The 17,776-nt window shown below is 33.3% G+C and overlaps 1 protein-coding gene across 2 annotated transcripts; it reads right to left on the bottom strand.

Moving 5' to 3' along the window:
- Window positions 1–989: 989 nt before the first annotated feature.
- LOC108906445 lies at window positions 990–17,395 on the bottom strand. 2 transcript variants are annotated; one of them, XM_018709685.1, is made up of 14 exons: window positions 17,016–17,394; window positions 16,680–16,856; window positions 15,152–15,277; window positions 13,355–13,534; window positions 13,058–13,300; window positions 12,912–12,983; window positions 12,158–12,857; window positions 9,705–9,843; window positions 9,452–9,645; window positions 7,771–9,279; window positions 3,251–3,868; window positions 2,958–3,190; window positions 2,437–2,869; window positions 990–1,782 (listed from the first exon to the last, which is right to left on the bottom strand). In XM_018709685.1, the coding sequence occupies exons 2-14, from the start codon at window positions 16,836–16,838 to the stop codon at window positions 1,352–1,354; spliced, it is 5,037 nt and encodes a 1,678-aa protein (XP_018565201.1). In that variant the 5' UTR covers window positions 16,839–16,856; window positions 17,016–17,394; the 3' UTR covers window positions 990–1,351. The 2 variants fall into 2 exon arrangements, with proteins under 2 accessions (XP_018565201.1, XP_023309930.1); XM_023454162.1 differs by having other exon boundaries at window positions 9,705–9,840; window positions 12,158–12,983; window positions 17,016–17,395.
- Window positions 17,396–17,776: the final 381 nt, after the last annotated feature.

The following is a 17,776-nucleotide window of genomic DNA, read 5'->3' as shown; positions in this document are numbered from 1 at the left end:
TTTTTGGATCACAATAATAAAAAGAAGTACTTCCTAGTTCCTTTTGCGGGTGTTCCAATTTAAGTTTGGAGTAGATAAAGAGAAGAACAGTTGCAGAACACTGAAGAAGTAGATAATAGACAATTGGAAAGCAGCTAGTGAGCGTGGTCATGGACCATCATAGACAGAAATATAAATTTGGTTTGTCACTTGTCAGTGGTGAGTAGACTAGAAGTTAGGTTAGAAGTGTCAGTTTTAGTTATATAACTTGTTTACCATTTACACAAAAAAGTAGAAGTGCATATTTACATATTTTTTTAATAATTTCTCAAATTATTTTTTATGGTCGATAGCAGAAAGGATGTTTTTCATCTTCTACAGAATTGAATAAGCACATAGCTGTAAAACTACTACTGTTCCATAGAATTATAATGAAAACAAAAACTACATATTACAAAATTTAAAGGGGGACTTGGCATTTATCAATCAGTAATTGATTATTTTTTTATTACAGAAGAGTCAAGGATAAAAATGTGTTTATAATTGTAAATGTGTATAAATTAAGAGCAAGTGAAAACTAGTTTGAATTTTAAATTGATTTACTTCCAGGCACGTAACTAAATCTATAAAATTCTTTGGACACTGGACTGTAATTTTTTCATATTGGTTAATTGAAATTTCCGCTTTGATTACTTACTGATTTGGTAGCGTAGCTTATAAAATCAATGTTCTTTTCCTCCAGTAGGAGGATCCTGATGGATTAATTCATATTATTTAACAAATTAATTTTTTATCTAATAAGATAGAACCTTAATTCATTTTATAATTCCAGGTTTTTGTATAAATGATCTGTATGCCAATATTGGATTATCTTACTTAGATGTTACAAACTGAAAGCTTCAGTAAACTATTTTATCACAAAATTGAACACGATATTTATTTCGGAATAACTGAAGGCCCATTTTCTTATAACAGGCAGAGGTTTGAAACGAAACACAAAATACCTTTCAAATTAATTTATTTTCCTTTGTGCTATATATGTACAATTAATGGCTAAAGAACTTGATTAACAATAACTCCCATAGCTACATAAATATATAATTTGCACTAAATGAATATGAACCACTGGAATTTCACAAAATATACACACAGATTTTAAAAAAATATTTATTTCCAACAAAATCATTAACAACAATTCTTTATAGAATAAAGAAAACCAGTTGAAACAAAATCAATGTAGTAAAAAGTATGTGTTGATAAACACAACAATTAAATTACACAATATATTTTATGGAAAATATATACATTATTATTCTGTCTTTGGTAATATGTACATTTTTAACACTACTATTTACAAAGCGATACCAATAAATCACATTATCGAGCATAAACCAGACAGTTCCGTACCTCTTTTTACGGCAGGCAATTTTTTAAGTTTCACGCCTTGAAGAGCTGGCTTTATGGAAACAGGTTCGGGCTCCTCGCCAGGTGGGAAAGGTTCGGAGGGATCGATATAAGTGGCGGTAGGGAATTCGCTTTCACTCTTATTGTCCTTTTCCTTAGCGGGTATCACAGGCAACGGTTTACTAATGTTTATTTTTATCTTATTACCACTCATACCACTGGTGGGCACCGCAGAAGGGGTACTACTCACAATCTCCATGTTCCCGTCTATTGAAGTAATTACTTCTGAATGGCTAGGCAAAAATTGGGAGGGTTGCTCATCTACGGGTTGCTTGTCGGGCTCTTTTTCTTCTACGTCTGTGGTTGATGTATTCTTTTCGGAATTCATTGCTAATTCATCTAAATTAGAGAAGAGAGAAAAATTAAAATGGAGGCTCTGAGCTTTGTAATATGATTTTTGAAAAATTTATTCCATGTAAAAAAATAAGTTTGTATTTAAAAAACTTAATGTATTTTCCATAAATTTCATTGAATTGGAGAAAATATAAATATTCAAAAAGAGAACAAATGAAAATTTATACATACAGGGTGTTCAAAAAGTTTGGAACCCCCCTCTATCTCAGAAAATACTGCTCAAACAAAATAATTATTAGGACAAAAGTTGCAAAAGTATATGGTTGTATTTAAAATTTTCAACTTGACCTCTAAATGACCTTCAAGGTCAAGGTCAACGTTGAATTGCTCACTAAAAACCCTGCAACTTTTGTCCTAATTATTTTTTTTGTTTGAACAGTATTTTCTAAGATAGAAGGGGGGTTCCAAACTTTTTGAACACCCTGTATATTTCATTTTGTTTTTTTATCCTTTATAAGACCAATGGCGACCATAAGCCCAAAACATTCAGAAGTAACTAAAACTGGAAAGTCTAAGTAAAGTTTTGGTCAATCTCGACTTTTTTCATTCATCTTTGGATCTAATTTATATAAAACTCTGTGTCCAATCTATCAGTTAAAACAATCAATCCTCTTACACCAAAATCAAAAATATACGTACCTGGATCAACTGGTTCTGCTTTTATTTTAATTTGCCCTCCATTCTGTAAACTGACGAGTCCCGCTACTTCCACGAATCCATCATCCAACTTCTCTTCCTTGACCTTGACGTCTTCACTGGTAGATGGTTCGTCTTTGAGATCATCGTCGTCATCGTCCACTACAATTTTTATGGGTGCGACTTCATTTAGAATGACGTCATCATCGTCTTCCTCTGGTACATCCTGGCTCTCTTCCTTGGCTTCTTCCGGTTGTAGTTTAGATTCGTCACTCTCCACTGAAACAACCTCTGTAGGCTCTTCGGAATTGTTCTGAGATTCTTCTTCATCGTCATCAATAACGATTTCCAGTCCAGGAATAGTCAGTTCTTCCGTTTTTTCCTCTTTGGATTCTTCCAGTTTGCTTTCGTCTGCGCTTTGTTCAACGAACGATTGCTGTTAAATAAAACGTGTTAATATTAACCCTACTAATATGAATCTTGAATGAATTCATTATTTTATGTAACTACGATATTTTACTTACTTGGAAGTCTTCATAACAAATAGGGTGATAAGTTTTATCATCTACCCTTACTGCATTCCTTAGATGCCACTCTTCCTTTTCTTCATTGAAGAACTGATCAAACTTCTCGTGGCAAACTTCGCAACATTCATCAGTGCTTTCAGGATCAGCCGGAACACTTGGTATTTCCACCTCCTCTTCTCCTTCTTCACCACCGTTCTCTGCTTGTTGCTGTTGATCGAAGTAATTTTTCTCTGAAAGAAATTATGTGCTATTAGTAATGATTTCACTTGTAATAGACTGAATCTACCAACCTCTTTCCTCCAAATCCTCAAATTCCTCGTAGTTTTTCCAGTCGGATAAGGAATAGTACCATTTTCTACTGGCGGCTACTCGGGTGTTCCTCTTTCCTTTACGGTTCTGTCTGAAATGCCAATCGAGATGTTGGCTATATTGCATGCTCGCCTCTGGCGAGAATCTCATACCGCAACTGCTACACTGCATACCGGAATATAGCATACTATATAAATTACCCTGCCGTATTTTCAATGTTTCTGGTTTTGCAAAAGTGATTAATTTAAGGTTGTCATGCAGATTTCTCTTCAATGGCTTAACTGGTAACGCTTGGTTAGAATTACTAGAAGTTTCCCCGAAGGTTTTGTTTGTTTCCCTGGTGTCCGATCCATTTGCTTTCTGAATAACAGTAGGAGCTACCAGGGATTTCTGTTCCTTTCCGGATGTAACGAAACCAGACGCTACTAATTTTTGGAATAAATCGTTGATGTTCAATGATGGGGGAAGTACAGGAGCAGTGACTTGCGGTATATTTGTCGACTGAGTGCTTTCTTGCGGAATGTTCTCAATTTCATATCCTCCAGTAGAAATAGGCCCCAAGGTTGGTGTCATCACATTTGACAACAGATCTAAGTTATCTAAAAATAAAAATAAACACTAATTGTTAAAATAGATGAAAAAACAAAACAGATTCTGTTTTTTCCATTAAAACAAAATATAAAAAAGAATATAGATTAAGTGCAATGAAATATAAAAAACTGATAAGAAAAATTTCATTTCACATCGAATATTTAGACATGTTGGCAGAATTAATTCTGCTTCAAATTAGTTAGTGGTTGAATACAAAGATATGACTAAATATTTTGCAGAATAAGATTCAGAAGCGGTTGATAATTCTGTAAAGGTATGTTTAAACTATAAAAAATATTTAATACAGCTACAATGAAATTAACTTTAATTAGACTAGAAGCCACAAAATTTTATTCATTTTGATGGAATATAATTTTTATTTATTTACTTATTTTTGTTTCTTCATATTTTGCACCAGGATAGCAAAAACATAATAAATATAAGACTCCTCTCTATCAAAGTTTAATGAAAGGCTTTAAAAAACAAACACTACCTCAAAATAAAAACATATTTTGTTGATTAAAATCAGATTTTTTGTAAAGGTTTTGTAAATGTTTGCTGAAATAACAAAGGTAATCAACCATTATTGAACCCTAAGATGCCTTAGGATTAAATTGTAGCTAAGGAAGGAAGCGAAATCAGACCCAGGTAGATATTAAAAAATAATCTGGTTTTTAGGTTAGGAATCTGCCCCTGAGCGTTGGCCCATGTTTTCTGAAACACCCTGTATATTTAAGTAATGCCCTCGTTAAACAAAAATGAATTAGTGCAAAGACAAACATCTAAGTATATTTTGGAATTTAAAGAAAAAAATTATAAAAAACAAGTTCTGTCTGAAATACAATAGGAAAGCTTTTTATTTTCAAACTATATAAGTACAATGAAATGTGACTATTTTTGCTTTTTTTGAGAATTTATTGGTTCTGAGATACTGACAATATAAAATACTTCAAATAGTTCGTCCACTCATTTAAGAAATATTTTCAAATTGTCTTTCTTGTCTTCAGGACCGACAATAATTCCTACTAAGGTTGTAAATGATTTTTTTTTTCTTTCCAAGATAGTATTCCTTCAATTATTTTCAATACTACGAGAGACAGGGTCTTTTGAGAAAAATTAAATAGTAGGATTTTGTTGCAGCGATAAAATTGCATGCTTAATATCATACAATGGGACAAAATTGCTGCAATTTGTTTTGTTTGCAGTAGTGTTACCAACTTCAAGCAAAACATTGCAATGCATGAAAATTTAAAAGTAAATTGCTGTATAGCTTTAATAGTAGCTTCAACGGTGTTACTGACAACAACCATGATCAACAGTCGACAACAGCTAGGTTTGTAATAAACAAATCTTCATAAAAGTAACTAGAATCCATGCAATTTTGTTGCACGGAATAGAGCATGTTATAATTCATGCAATTCAGTTGCCGGGACAGAATTGTATAGTCTGATAAGAAAAATTTAAAGGATTCTATCGCGGCAATCAAATCCCTGCAACAAAATTGCATTGTCTGATACAGGCTTTATACCCTGGAGAAAACTTGTGTGACTGGATAGTGAAGAGATATTGTTTCTAACTTGCTTAGATTTTCTAAAACTCTCATTCACTTAAAATTACGCATAAAAACGCCCACATAACAGTAAAACAAATATCTGTAAGTGCGACAACACCAAAAAATATGTTAAAATTATTATTTTTTAAACTTTTATGTTCGGATATCCTAAAAACCTGAGGCGACAGATTTGGCATCAACGAGAAGCATCAGTGCATCAGAAAACACTATTAGATTCCAGGAAACCTTCCCACTATTCCAATGTGTAGATCCGTGTTATTAATTAAGATAAAAAAGTATTATCAGGAACTTGCGGACCGTTGTGGACTCATTGTAGAATTATTCTTTTGTATAAATTGCAGGCTTTTCTTTGGAAACAAAGTTATACCGCTTCAAACTTTTATGCTCTTGTTTAGTGACGTAAAGATGACCAATACAACATATTAGCTTTATTTAGAAATTCATTAGACAAAATTCTAAACAATTCAGAACTATCAGGAATCTTTTGAAAACCAAAACGCATTAGAATCTGTGATACATGCAACGAAATCTGTTGTTTTTAGTAATGAACTAATAGGTCCAAATTCCAACCATTTTCATCAGTTTTCGATAATATGGGACAATATGCTAATTGCTATACTAAACCCTATATCTCAAAGAAACGTAGTGTAGCTTTATGTCCTGCATACCACAACCTTAAATAATATTCTATGGTGAAATCCTTTTATAACCAGCTACAATTTTATGATTGTATGTATTTGATAGGAATGTGTGAATATTTCTATTCGCCGTAAAGAAAAATTAAAACTGTCGTAGCTAAAGTATTCTTTATCGGTAAATAGCTGCATGTACAAAAAAGTAGTCGTTTTTGACACGACTACTTTCCAATTCTGAGAATATAACCCCCCAAAATTCCATCGATTTCTTCAGAACTAGAACTAGAAAGTAATGAAATTGGAGATATGTTAATTTTCACGACGTTAATTATTTTACTCAATTAACACAGAAATACTCAAAAGTTACATTTGCTAAATGAAAAACATGGAATGAAAAAATAATAAAAATTTGCTGGAAATAATCAAGTGAAAAACTTGAACTTGAGAAACTCGAAAAAAAAATCTGGGAGTAAAATTTTTTCGAAGAAATCAATGGCTCAAAAAAAAAAAAGGACGTAGTCAGGAAATATCTACTTCGTGACAAACAGAATAATTGATGGCTAAAAAAAAAACCGACAGAATCAGGAAATGTATATAAGAAATCACAATTTTTCCAGGAAACCCGTAGAAATGACATGTTAACCCGGAGCCCAAAGATGTACCATCAAAACCCCGAGATCTGGCAACCCTACTCATGCGCCAAATAATACAGTTCTAAATAATTCATGAAGTAAGAACTAATTCGGATGGTTCAGAATGGTTCTGAATCAGGTTCCATTAAAACCAAAACAAACATCTGGGAAATTCTGAAGCGTTTAAGGAAAACTCGGACGTATTTTTCAAACTCCGCATTATTAGACAGGGTTCATAGTTCAGAAGTAATATAAAATTCCCTGATATTTCCAAGTTTTCCCTGAATTATAAAAAAAAAATCCAAGTCACTTGTAGTTACTTTTACATACTAATTTGGTGTTTACACATTACTTTTTTACACTGGACTCCGTAATCTTTTTTATACTCAAAGAACTTTTTATAAAGGTTTCAAAACCACAAATAGTTTTCTCTTTCAAGAATCCAGGGCCGGTTTTCACAAAATTTCCAGTTTCAAACCTCAAATTCTCTGACTTTCATGAATACTTTTTAAATTCCCTGACTATTCCGGTTTTTATGAAGCATAATGAATTTCCCAACTTTTCTCGGTATTCCCAGGGCCCGGTTTTCCCAGTTTTCCAAGCTGCTACGAACCCTGTTAGAACGGTTCAGAATCGGGTTACATGGGAACCCGAACAAAGCTACGAGTTATTGGCTAAATGACAGGTAACGGGTAATTGAAATTAATCTGGTACTTAAAATTATGATCTGCTTTCCAAATTTTTTTTGAGTGCTAAATTCACCCGTCGACATCCCTACCTAATAAAAAAAAAATAATGTAAAACACCACAGAAATGAGACAAACTTCAAATCCAATGCCAAAGGCTGTGCGGAAGGAGGAAGGGGGCTACACTTGAAAAAACATGGACAAACACCCATTATCCATCGACATTGCCAGTGCCGAGGCCAGGGATCGAATCCGGACCAGAATAGGAAGTCTAGCCGAGAAATGCTTGTACCGCATGCTCAACCGACCACGATAATAGCTGTGCACATTTTATTAGATCGTTTTAAATGAGAAAAAAAAAAAGGTAAAACGTTTTGTACTTACTTAGATTCTGCTGTTGCAACATGTTTTGTATGAAATTTGGAGAATTGGAATTCCTGTCGGGAGAGTCGCCACCCACAAGCTGCTTCGGCCTGGCAACCACGGGCAGCGCTGGTTCGTTGGGGTCCACCGCTGATAAACTGTCTTGGCTGCTTTCGTCGAACTTAAGATTATCACTGCCCTGGCCTTCCATATCTTTAATGACGACGTGGCCGGGCTTAATACCTTTGGGTAATACTGAAAATCTGATATATTGTTTTTTGCCATGGATAAATACAGGTTTAGGGAGACCACCATATTCAACAGAAAGAGGTACATCATTTATTAAAACAGTTTCTAATGCATTTACAAATTTTAATGTACTGGTTTCACCTTCAATAATAAATTTTTGAACTTTAGCATCAAGGAACACAGGAACAACAATCTGAGCATTAATGAAAAGATTAATTTTACCGGCCACAAGGTCAGTCCTCATATTTTCACCTATTTTTACTTGAGGGGGTGGTCCTTCCAACTTAACTGTCGTGCTGGCACCATTCAACACTATACGTATACCCACACTGCCGAAATAACACTCGTACGGAACGTGATCTATATATATTTCTCTACTCGGAGCACCCAACCTAACGAGATGCGGCGAACCATTTATGAGAACCTCCTGGTAAGGCTTATTGAACCCTAGTAGATATGATTCGGTGTTGTTGAAAGTGACCCGCCTCGTACCGTCTTGGAAAGAAATCTCCCTCGGATTGTCCCAGCTTATGAAGGCTATGGCTGTTTCATCGTAAAACCTGATGTCCTTCGGAACACCGTCAATATTGATCGTTTTAATTTCGTCTTGATTGACTGCCCCATTGGTGAGCTGATCCTCAGATGCATCGGGACCTTCGGATATCTCTTCTTCCTTATCATGGACAGGAAACTCTCTGGGACCGGGGAAATTAGACTGTGCATTCCTCCACGAATTGGGATGGTTCCATGGCCTGCCTGGCATCCTTGGGTAATTGCCCGGATGGTTGTCCCAGTAACGCCTACCGCCTCGATTTCCACCCCGCCAGCTAGGCGGGGGAAGGGGCCTCCTTATATCCCTCGGAGGGAACGACGAGTGGACGAAGTCAGACTGCTGCTGCAGTTGTGGACGAACCCGTTCGTCTTTATCATTAAACGGTATTACGTTACTGTCGTTTACTTCAGTCGTTTCTTCTACGGCTTCCTTGGTAGCATTTTTCTCCTCGTCGCTATCTACCAACTCGTCGTCACTTATTGGTTGAAGAGATATATTAAAGGATTCCTCGTGGTCCTTCTTCTGGGCCTCTTTAAGCTTGTTCTTTTCTATTTGCATGATGATTTTGTTAAGAAGATTGGTCTCTTGTTCTTTTGTTAGAGTACCCGATTTAATGCTACTCTCGTCCTCAGGAGAGATTATTATTTTGTTGGGCATATCGGTGGTTGATGATACCTTCGCAACCCGTAAATCTTGGTCTTTTAATACAGCCATCCTCTTCTTATTAACTGTAAGTAAATGAGTTGATAAGTACTAACATACAAATAATAAATTCAGAATCATTTATTTATATTATTCACATGTAAAAAAATTATATTTTTCTCCACAAAATTTTAAACTATGAAAATAATTTTTGGTCACTAATAAAAAAATTATCGGAAATTTAACAACACTACTCACATGACTTTGCCATAATTTTATCCCTGTTTGTAGCGTTCGCCAACTTCGCCCGGACGGCATCCAAATTACTTTTAGGAGATTCGCTCTTTTCTTTAGTGCAATCGCTCGAAGAAATAATTGGAGGCGGAGGAGTGGGAGGTCTATCGTTATTAATCGATAGTTGACGTAGATCTGTATCTTCATCACCAAATAATCTGTAAATGGTATAAAATTACAAACGGTTCATAATCGCACGTGTACACACTGAACTTACTTATCAAATACTTCTATCTTACTCCTTTTCACAGGACTCTGATCATCGGAGTCGATGGACGATCTTTTCTTTCCAATAACTGCTGGCAATAGACGTAAATCTGTGTCCATACCCTTGGTCGTAGAAACGACATTACCTACTAACACAACGTTCAATCAAATTAAACAAATTTGTATAAAGGGTGTTTTCTTTAATACTGATATATGTTTGTCCAATATTGAATTTGGTATTCAACGGTATAGTCTTTCCGATATCAATTGAAGAACCAAGAGGTTGACAGTATGTACCAGGTTCGGTCGCTGACGCAGCAACTCGACATTGAAATACTTAAAAAACTTGTTCCCATATTTATTTAGCCATACCCATATACAGGTCTGGTCGAACTAGTGGTTGATAAATTGCCCAGCAGTGCAGTGCAGCAATGCGGAATTTGGTGTTATTCAGGTAATTTTAATTTATTATAGGCACCTTCTATTAATCATTCATATTACAATTGCGAAAGGGAGAAATAAGGATATTTTGTTTACTAATATTATTACAACATAGCATTTTGGAGACCTTTTGAAACGGAACAAAACGAAATTTAATATAATAAAATTGTTTGAGGACATGAATTATTAAAATATGTTGTTAGCCAAATGAACATATAATAGAAATTTTCTACACATTATATACAAATTATTATAATTTTTTACCTTTTTAGGGACGCCTATGAAAGTATTGCCAGGCGTTTTTTTACATGTTCAACTGACTTCAAAAAGACTATAAAAGGACATGATCGATTTGATACCAACAATTGAATTGTCATTAGACCGCCACTTTTTCAGATACAAAAGGAAATTATATTTTTTAATGGAACTCCTTGTATATTTTAACTTATTTGTATAAAAAAATAAACTTTCCCATTATATCTGAAAAAATGGCATTCTGTCAACAATGCAATTACCGTCATCAGACAACCCACATAAAAGTTATAGGAGGTACCCCATTAAAAAAACACCCCTTGCATTAAAAAGTAATACAGTTCGTACAATATTTGTTGAGATAGAATTTCAGGAAAAGAGTAAGCCAATAAAGTTCTGTTATCGGAATTATTGTAACAATTTATCAAGAGAGAGGTGTGGCGAACGCCATGTCGCAAATGTCTTTCTACTTTGCGTGTCAAATGCGGTTAATTCCAAGAAAGTGACGCAGGGGCCTTCCTGGAATTCAATCTCAACAAATATCCTGCGGACTGTACACATATTAAAATGTGCTTTATATTTTAGTTTTACATAAACTAGTTTACAAAATAAATGTCAATATTAACGTTTAGGAAAAGGCGCACTTAAATTTGACTTCAATTTCAGTTTTTTTTTATAGAATGGATGGAATTAAAATAAAATTGTATAAAAATCGATTTAAAAAATGCTTTGAACTATCTTCCCTTGGATTAATTAAGTAACACCTTTATTATAAGGGTGTTCCAAAATTAATGCAACAAAATTTGGTCATAGATTCTTAAGACAAACTTAGGAGACCCGTATTTTCTGTTTTTGCCAAGTGGCCCCATCTGTCGGAGTTACAGCCCCCTGAAAGCCCCTAAGAATAATATTTTTTATATCTCAGGACCCTGTTGTACGATAATCACTGAATTTGGTAAGCAGGGGTTTATCTGATAGTGCTACGCTTTTTGGCGGGGAACCCCCTTAAGACACTTTTTCTTGGGCCCCCTCGTCTTTGGAACCAAAAGAATTTGATCGCAAATTTGAATTTCTTAAAAATTATTAGTTAGCTAGAAAGCCATTGAATTTAGAAACTTTTTTGTTGCTTGATATTTTTTCGTAAAACGAAATGTTTTTGAGGAAAATTGTGAATCACGATATGAAGAAAGTTAAATACGCGACCAAATTTTTATGGCTCCAAAGACAAGGGGGCTCACGAAAAATTGTTTTAAGGGTGTTCCCCACCAAAAAGTGTAGCACCAGCAGATTCCACATGTCATAAAACCTCTGTGTGCCAAATTTAGTAATTCTTGTACAACAGGGTTCTGAAATATAAAAAAAAAGATTATTCATAGGGGCGAATTTCAGGGGGCTGTATCTACAAAAGAAGGGGCCACTTGGCAAAAATAAAAAATACCGGTCCCCTAAAATTTGTCTTAAGAATCTGTTACCAAATTTAGCTGCATTAATTTCGGGACACCCTGTACATCTCCAAAGTTATAAATAAAAACCAACGTCAAATTTAAATTCCTCATTATGGACAGAATGAAGATTTTGTATGTAAACTCTATGAAAACCACATAATGACACGCCTAACTGGAAAAGTCAATGCAAATAAACACCTTCAGATGTTTTTTTGGAAAATACAAAGAGTTTTACTTTAATCTAATTCATTTAGTACAAAAACTATTGGGAACAGTGACTTTTCCAGTAAGCACATTATTTCGAAAATATGAAATTATTTCTTACTTTGATCATCAGATGAGTCACCTTGTAAACGGGGTTGCTTTTCAGGTGGCCCTAAAGACCGCAGATCCTCATCGTGTGGTGGCTCGGGACTGATGGCTGCCAAGTTGCGTCGAACATAATTTCTGTTTTTTGTTGAAGTTTTAACACCTTTAAAAGTAGTTGTAGGACTATCACTTTTTTGCACTTTATCACGTTTGTCATCTTTACTGAAAATTTTTTTCTCATCACTTTTATCTCTCTTTTTGTGTTTTACAGGTGATTTTTTTTCACCCTTACTTTTGATGGGAGAATCTAAGCTACTACTAGAACTAGATTTGCTGGAAACTGAATCTGAACTACTTTTAGAGGTGGAACGGGGTGTTTTGTGTGATTTTTGCACTAAATCGGAATTACGGGATTTACTAAGGTTATTGGTTTTAGTGGTATCAATTTTTTGGGGAAAGTTATCATCTTTATTAATTAATCGGGGGTCGTTGCGAATTTTACGAATGCCCATTTTATTTGTAACAATTTTATTATTTGCTAACACTGTAGTCTTTTGTTGGTCTAGAGGATTATTAGAATTACTGTTATCTGCTTTTTGCTGCTGCCTAAGAAGTCTTGGATCTCTGATTGGCCGAACTGCCGACACTAAAGCAGTGCTGACTGGATTGATCCTCGGACCATTACTTTGAATTTTCTGTTGCATTAAAGTGGAGTTCTGCAAATCAAATTTGATCAGAATACGATGGACAAAGTTACATCTGCTACTTACAATTCCCATAGGTTTACTTTTTATAGCTGACGGCACCAGCTGTTCGGCGACTTCTGGTTTCAAAAGAATGTTCTAAAATCAAAAATGTGGTAAGTTAAATGCAGACTAATTAAATTATATTAATTTCCGAGAAAATTGAATCTTACCTGAGGCCTAGTAGGGAGAGATATGGCGGGTCCTTTATTTTTTATCTGTTCTTGTAACTTCACTTGAGTTTGAAGAACTTCTAATTCCAATTTTTTCTGTTGCAGCTCGAGCAATTCCTTTTGTTTCTGTATTAATTTCTCCTGCATCAGGAGAGTTTCTTTATCGACGTTTCCTGGTACTGTAGTAGACGTTATAATTGGCGTGGAATCACTGGAGTTTATTTTTGGTTTTGACGTAGTCGTCTAGAAAAGTTGTTCATTTAGGACATAACTGAAAAAATTATTAATATGCCTTACCGTTGTTTTAAGGAATTTTGGATTGAAATGTATACTATTGGACGGCGGCTTAGCAGTTACAGGCCATGCTGGATCTAAGAGATTGATTTGTACATCGATAGCGTATAATTTCTTCTGGGGGAAAACATCATTCCAAGTTTGTCGTAACTTGAACATCTCTGCGCGAGTCCTCTCATCCACCTTATAACAAATTTTGTTTAAACATGTTTTTAAACAAATTCGATCAAGAAAATAAATATCAAAAGTCGTTGGATGTATTTTAAAGTCCCTTATGGTCTACAAATAGTTAAACATATAACTTTTCAATAAAACATTACATTTCAATTTCATGTCATATTCACTGTTATAAAGGTACTTGTTTATGATTCGTCAACTATAGTGTGTAACAGCAATGTTATAACAAGCTATCAGAGCAGATTTCTCTTGTACGAAGAAAAAAAGTAGGTAACATATTTTCCTAGAAGAGATGATCCTTCGATTAGTAGAACTAAAACAAAAATCAATTTTTTTCCCTGTAACTTCTAAACAATTAGAGGTATGTAATGGTGAAAAAGATCTAAACCTGAAAGAGATTCGTTTTAACATCACTGCCAATACCACTTATTATTTTTTGTTTAAATTTTACAAGAATAAATTATTATTGAATAGAAGATTTCGGAATAGAATTTCAGTACCGGGATTTTGAGATAATAAATTTTTATCCTGAAAATGAATACCAATTCCGACATTTAACTAACAACAAAATACTTGCCATTATCATAATGGCATCACTTAAACGTGATAAGATTTTTAGTTGCAGATGATATTGTTCTCAAGCCATTTGGAAATCCCCATAAAACCTCAGACCTTATTCTTGGATAAGTGATTAGTAACTGTGTAACTATGTATTTTTAGAAAAAATATTACTCTTGCTTCTTTGTTTGTTTCGAGGAGAAGAATCGATGAAATATTGTTACAACATTGCCGTTACATCCTGTATAGCAACATTTTTTTTACGCAACCTTTTAGTAATACCGCAGTAGCCGCAGTATAATTTTCTTTTGTTTATGTTGCATATGCTTTTACCTTCTTCAAGAGGAATTTCATGTGAAAAGCATGGTCAGATAAACGTCGAGGAAGATAATACCATCATTATAGTACACAAGGTAGCCATGCTAATTTGTTCTTAAAATTATGGTATTAAACAATTAATTAAACAATTAAAATTACAAGGTAATTTGCAATGGCTATAGTGAAAGTAACTGAGTTTTAGTTAAAAAAAACTTTCCAGCTTACATGCATACTTTTTTGTAGCCAAAATACTTTAGTTTCAAGATGTTTATTCAGGTCTGTAATGAGAATTTTTAATTCCTTTTTAAATAAGTGTAAAGTATTAGAAAAGAATTTTCTTACAGGCCCAATACCTACTCTATAATATGCGATTCATCATTTCATCAAGTGTTTAGAATTATCTCTATATCTGAAAATAATGTACAATATTCAATTTCAACTCAAATATATTGACTCTGCCATATAAGATGTGTAAAGTATATATGAGTTGAAATCGAATTTAAAAATTCTCATTACAGACCTAAGCACTTCTAATTCCAAGGTATGCAATTGCATACGCACTAGCAGCTAAAACGAGGTAGCTAAATAGGAAATAAAAATTATAAAATGTCAGCGACAGAGTGAAATAGCTGGTCTCTATTTTTACATTACAAATACACTATGAATATGACATCCTTTTAAAATAAAAATTATTAGATACCAACTTCAATGAGGGAATTTACTTTTGTCAAAATGTCTGATACTTACTGCTTTAAATACGCCACAGAACGTAGAAACGATATTTTGACTGAAGAGAGTAGTATATGTTCCACCAACGTTCTTCACGATACAGTCGATAAGGTACAGAATAGTGAGCTTGATGTCAGTAGCAACCTACAGATAAATATACTCACGCTATATAAAAAATTTTTAACTTAGAAGATTAGAATATGCTATACACTATTACCTATCATAATCTTCTGTTGCCACAAGAAGAGTCCAATAATGATGCACTTTGTTTTAATCTGACACTAGTTTAAACACATTGTATCGACACCACGTGATCATAATTAAAAAACTTTTTTCCCAAAATATAATCCACACACAAAATAGATTTATTAATTTGTATATTTCTACTAGTGTCAATAAAAAATGTCTTCGATACTTTTCAAAATAAAACGAAAAACAAATACCGAGCCATAACATAACTTTAATAAATTTCAATGATCATGTGATATCTCTTAAAAGATGTATATCTAACGAAATAAATGTTTCAATAAATTTTTTATTTATTATATAGAAAAAGTTTTAGTAACTCAGGAATTGTTTTGGACTGTTTATATTAATTTAGTGATTATAATATTTTTATCTAGTGGAATACCGTGATAAAGTAATCCATTCAAAATATTGACGACTTATTTACCTAGAATATTTACGAAACTTCAGCAAAACTGAATTACTATAATCTTTATTGTACGAGTCAATGTAATTTACAACTAAATTAAAATATTTCAGTAAGAAAAAAATTTTTTTAAAGTTGACATTTTTCATTGAAACACATTTTAAATAAATTAAGTATTAAAACCTTAGCAATCCTAATCTTCGGCATATTTTTAATTTACTATAGCTTATCTGGAAAAATCATAAAAAGCGGTGATCACTTGGAATTTCCTATGAAAACTAAAGGTACCTAAACTCTTTTAAGGTATTTTATGTATTATTGGAGAAAGATCAATATTAAATGTATTCCAATAAAAGTATAATAGGTGCCTAGACCATTTTAAACAAGACTTGTTACTATTATTCACTTCAGGTGACACATGAGTATTTTATGAAACTAGGTATAGTAAAGTCAACCAAATATAATCTATTACAGCTGTTACACTTAGAAATCCATCAAATCAGGATAATTAACTGTATTAATGAAATTTCATATAGAATATATACAAAAGTGACTGTTCTGTTATATAAATTATGTATAATTGATCTAGTTTATTCATTTGAATAATGTATATAGACAACAGTTCCTAAATATTTATAGAAATTACTAGTTTTTTTATGATGTAATTAGTTACTTTGGGGAATAATCATGATATCTTTCAGTTGATGAAACAGAAAAGACAAATCATCCAGCAATGCAAAAATAAATTAATTACCTACTTCAAAATTTTTTATTTACTTATTTAATTAGATTTAAATATCACAAAACCTTAACTCAAGGTACAATGTATGGCTCAGAATGCAAAAAATACATTTTAAGCCCACATTTTATCAGTAGTAACAATTAAAAAATAACCTTTGACAGATGCGTTTCAATAGCTTCTACAATAACTTTCGCATTTGGAGAATTTTCATCTGCTAACATGGTAAGCACGTTTATCAGAGGCTTGCTATTAAATGTCAAGTCAGCTAAACTAGAAGCATATTCGGCTTTAATTTCCTCTTCGGTTGTCATTGTTAAACAGTTCTTCCCCTAAAACAAAATAAACATCAATTTTTTCGGGAGTAATTATAAATATGCCGCAGAATGAGATCAACGTCAACGAGGCCACTGTTACATGACGACAGCGTATGTGAAATTTAATATCTTCGATTCTCAGCATGTAATAAAGCAAATGAACATTAAACTCACCCTAAAGTAAAATAAGCAAGTTCATTCTTGAAATATATAAAACAGGATATGATTTTTCAAGATATTGCACCACTTTCCTGTAGATAATAATTTTTTTACACACAACACTCACCAAACTTCACACAATATGGCGATTTTCGTTTGTTTTCTCTCGTTTGAGCAGGCGCACACCGTAGGTCGATCACGACGACGCACACGACGCACTTCGTATGTTGACGTGATACTGTTACCAAGAAATGAAAAACGGTAGAATACGAACAGATACAAACTAAACCAGTAAATACACCCTTGTCATTAATTAGAATTAGTATTTAATATAATTAATTGCCAAAACTCTTTCAACCTGTTTAAATCTGAAATATTCATAATCAAGGTAGGTACCTACACACACACGGTCCGTGGGTACCTACATAGTACATACCTCTCTTAGAAATAATTAAATAAATCTTAGGGAGTTAGGGGGTGAGTTAAAGTTATTTTTCTACCTGCATTTTAGGTTTGAGAAGTAATTTATTCTACTTCTAAAATAAATTAGGCAGGTATTTTCCTAAACGACAGGTACCCAAAATTTGAGATCCATAGAAAGTTGCGGGTGACCCATAAATTTAAAACATTGGCATTTAGGTATTTAACTTATAATTTATAAACAAGAATATTATTAAGCATTTTGATAACCAGAGCTATGTTATATGTTTTTAATTGAAATATAAAATAATATGTATTTTAGTTGCAATACCTTGAAGTTATTTTACAAAAATATT

The sequence above is a fragment of the Anoplophora glabripennis genome, unplaced genomic scaffold, assembly GCF_000390285.2.
Source record: "Anoplophora glabripennis isolate ALB-LARVAE unplaced genomic scaffold, Agla_2.0 scaffold47, whole genome shotgun sequence".
Classification (NCBI taxonomy): Eukaryota; Metazoa; Arthropoda; class Insecta; order Coleoptera; family Cerambycidae; genus Anoplophora; species Anoplophora glabripennis.
This window is presented reverse-complemented; position numbering and strand designations above follow the sequence as displayed.

Excerpts from the sequence above, each read along its gene's own strand:
- LOC108906445 (XM_023454162.1), bottom strand. The coding sequence starts at position 16,838 with ATGACAACCGAAGAGGAAATTAAAGCCGAATATGCTTCTAGTTTAGCT. Across the intron at positions 9,280-9,451 it reads TAAAATTATGGCAAAGTCAT|TTAATAAGAAGAGGATGGCT; the intron begins GTGAGTAGTGTT and ends ATTTACTTACAG. Across the intron at positions 3,191-3,250 it reads TGAGGATTTGGAGGAAAGAG|AGAAAAATTACTTCGATCAA; the intron begins GTTGGTAGATTC and ends AATTTCTTTCAG.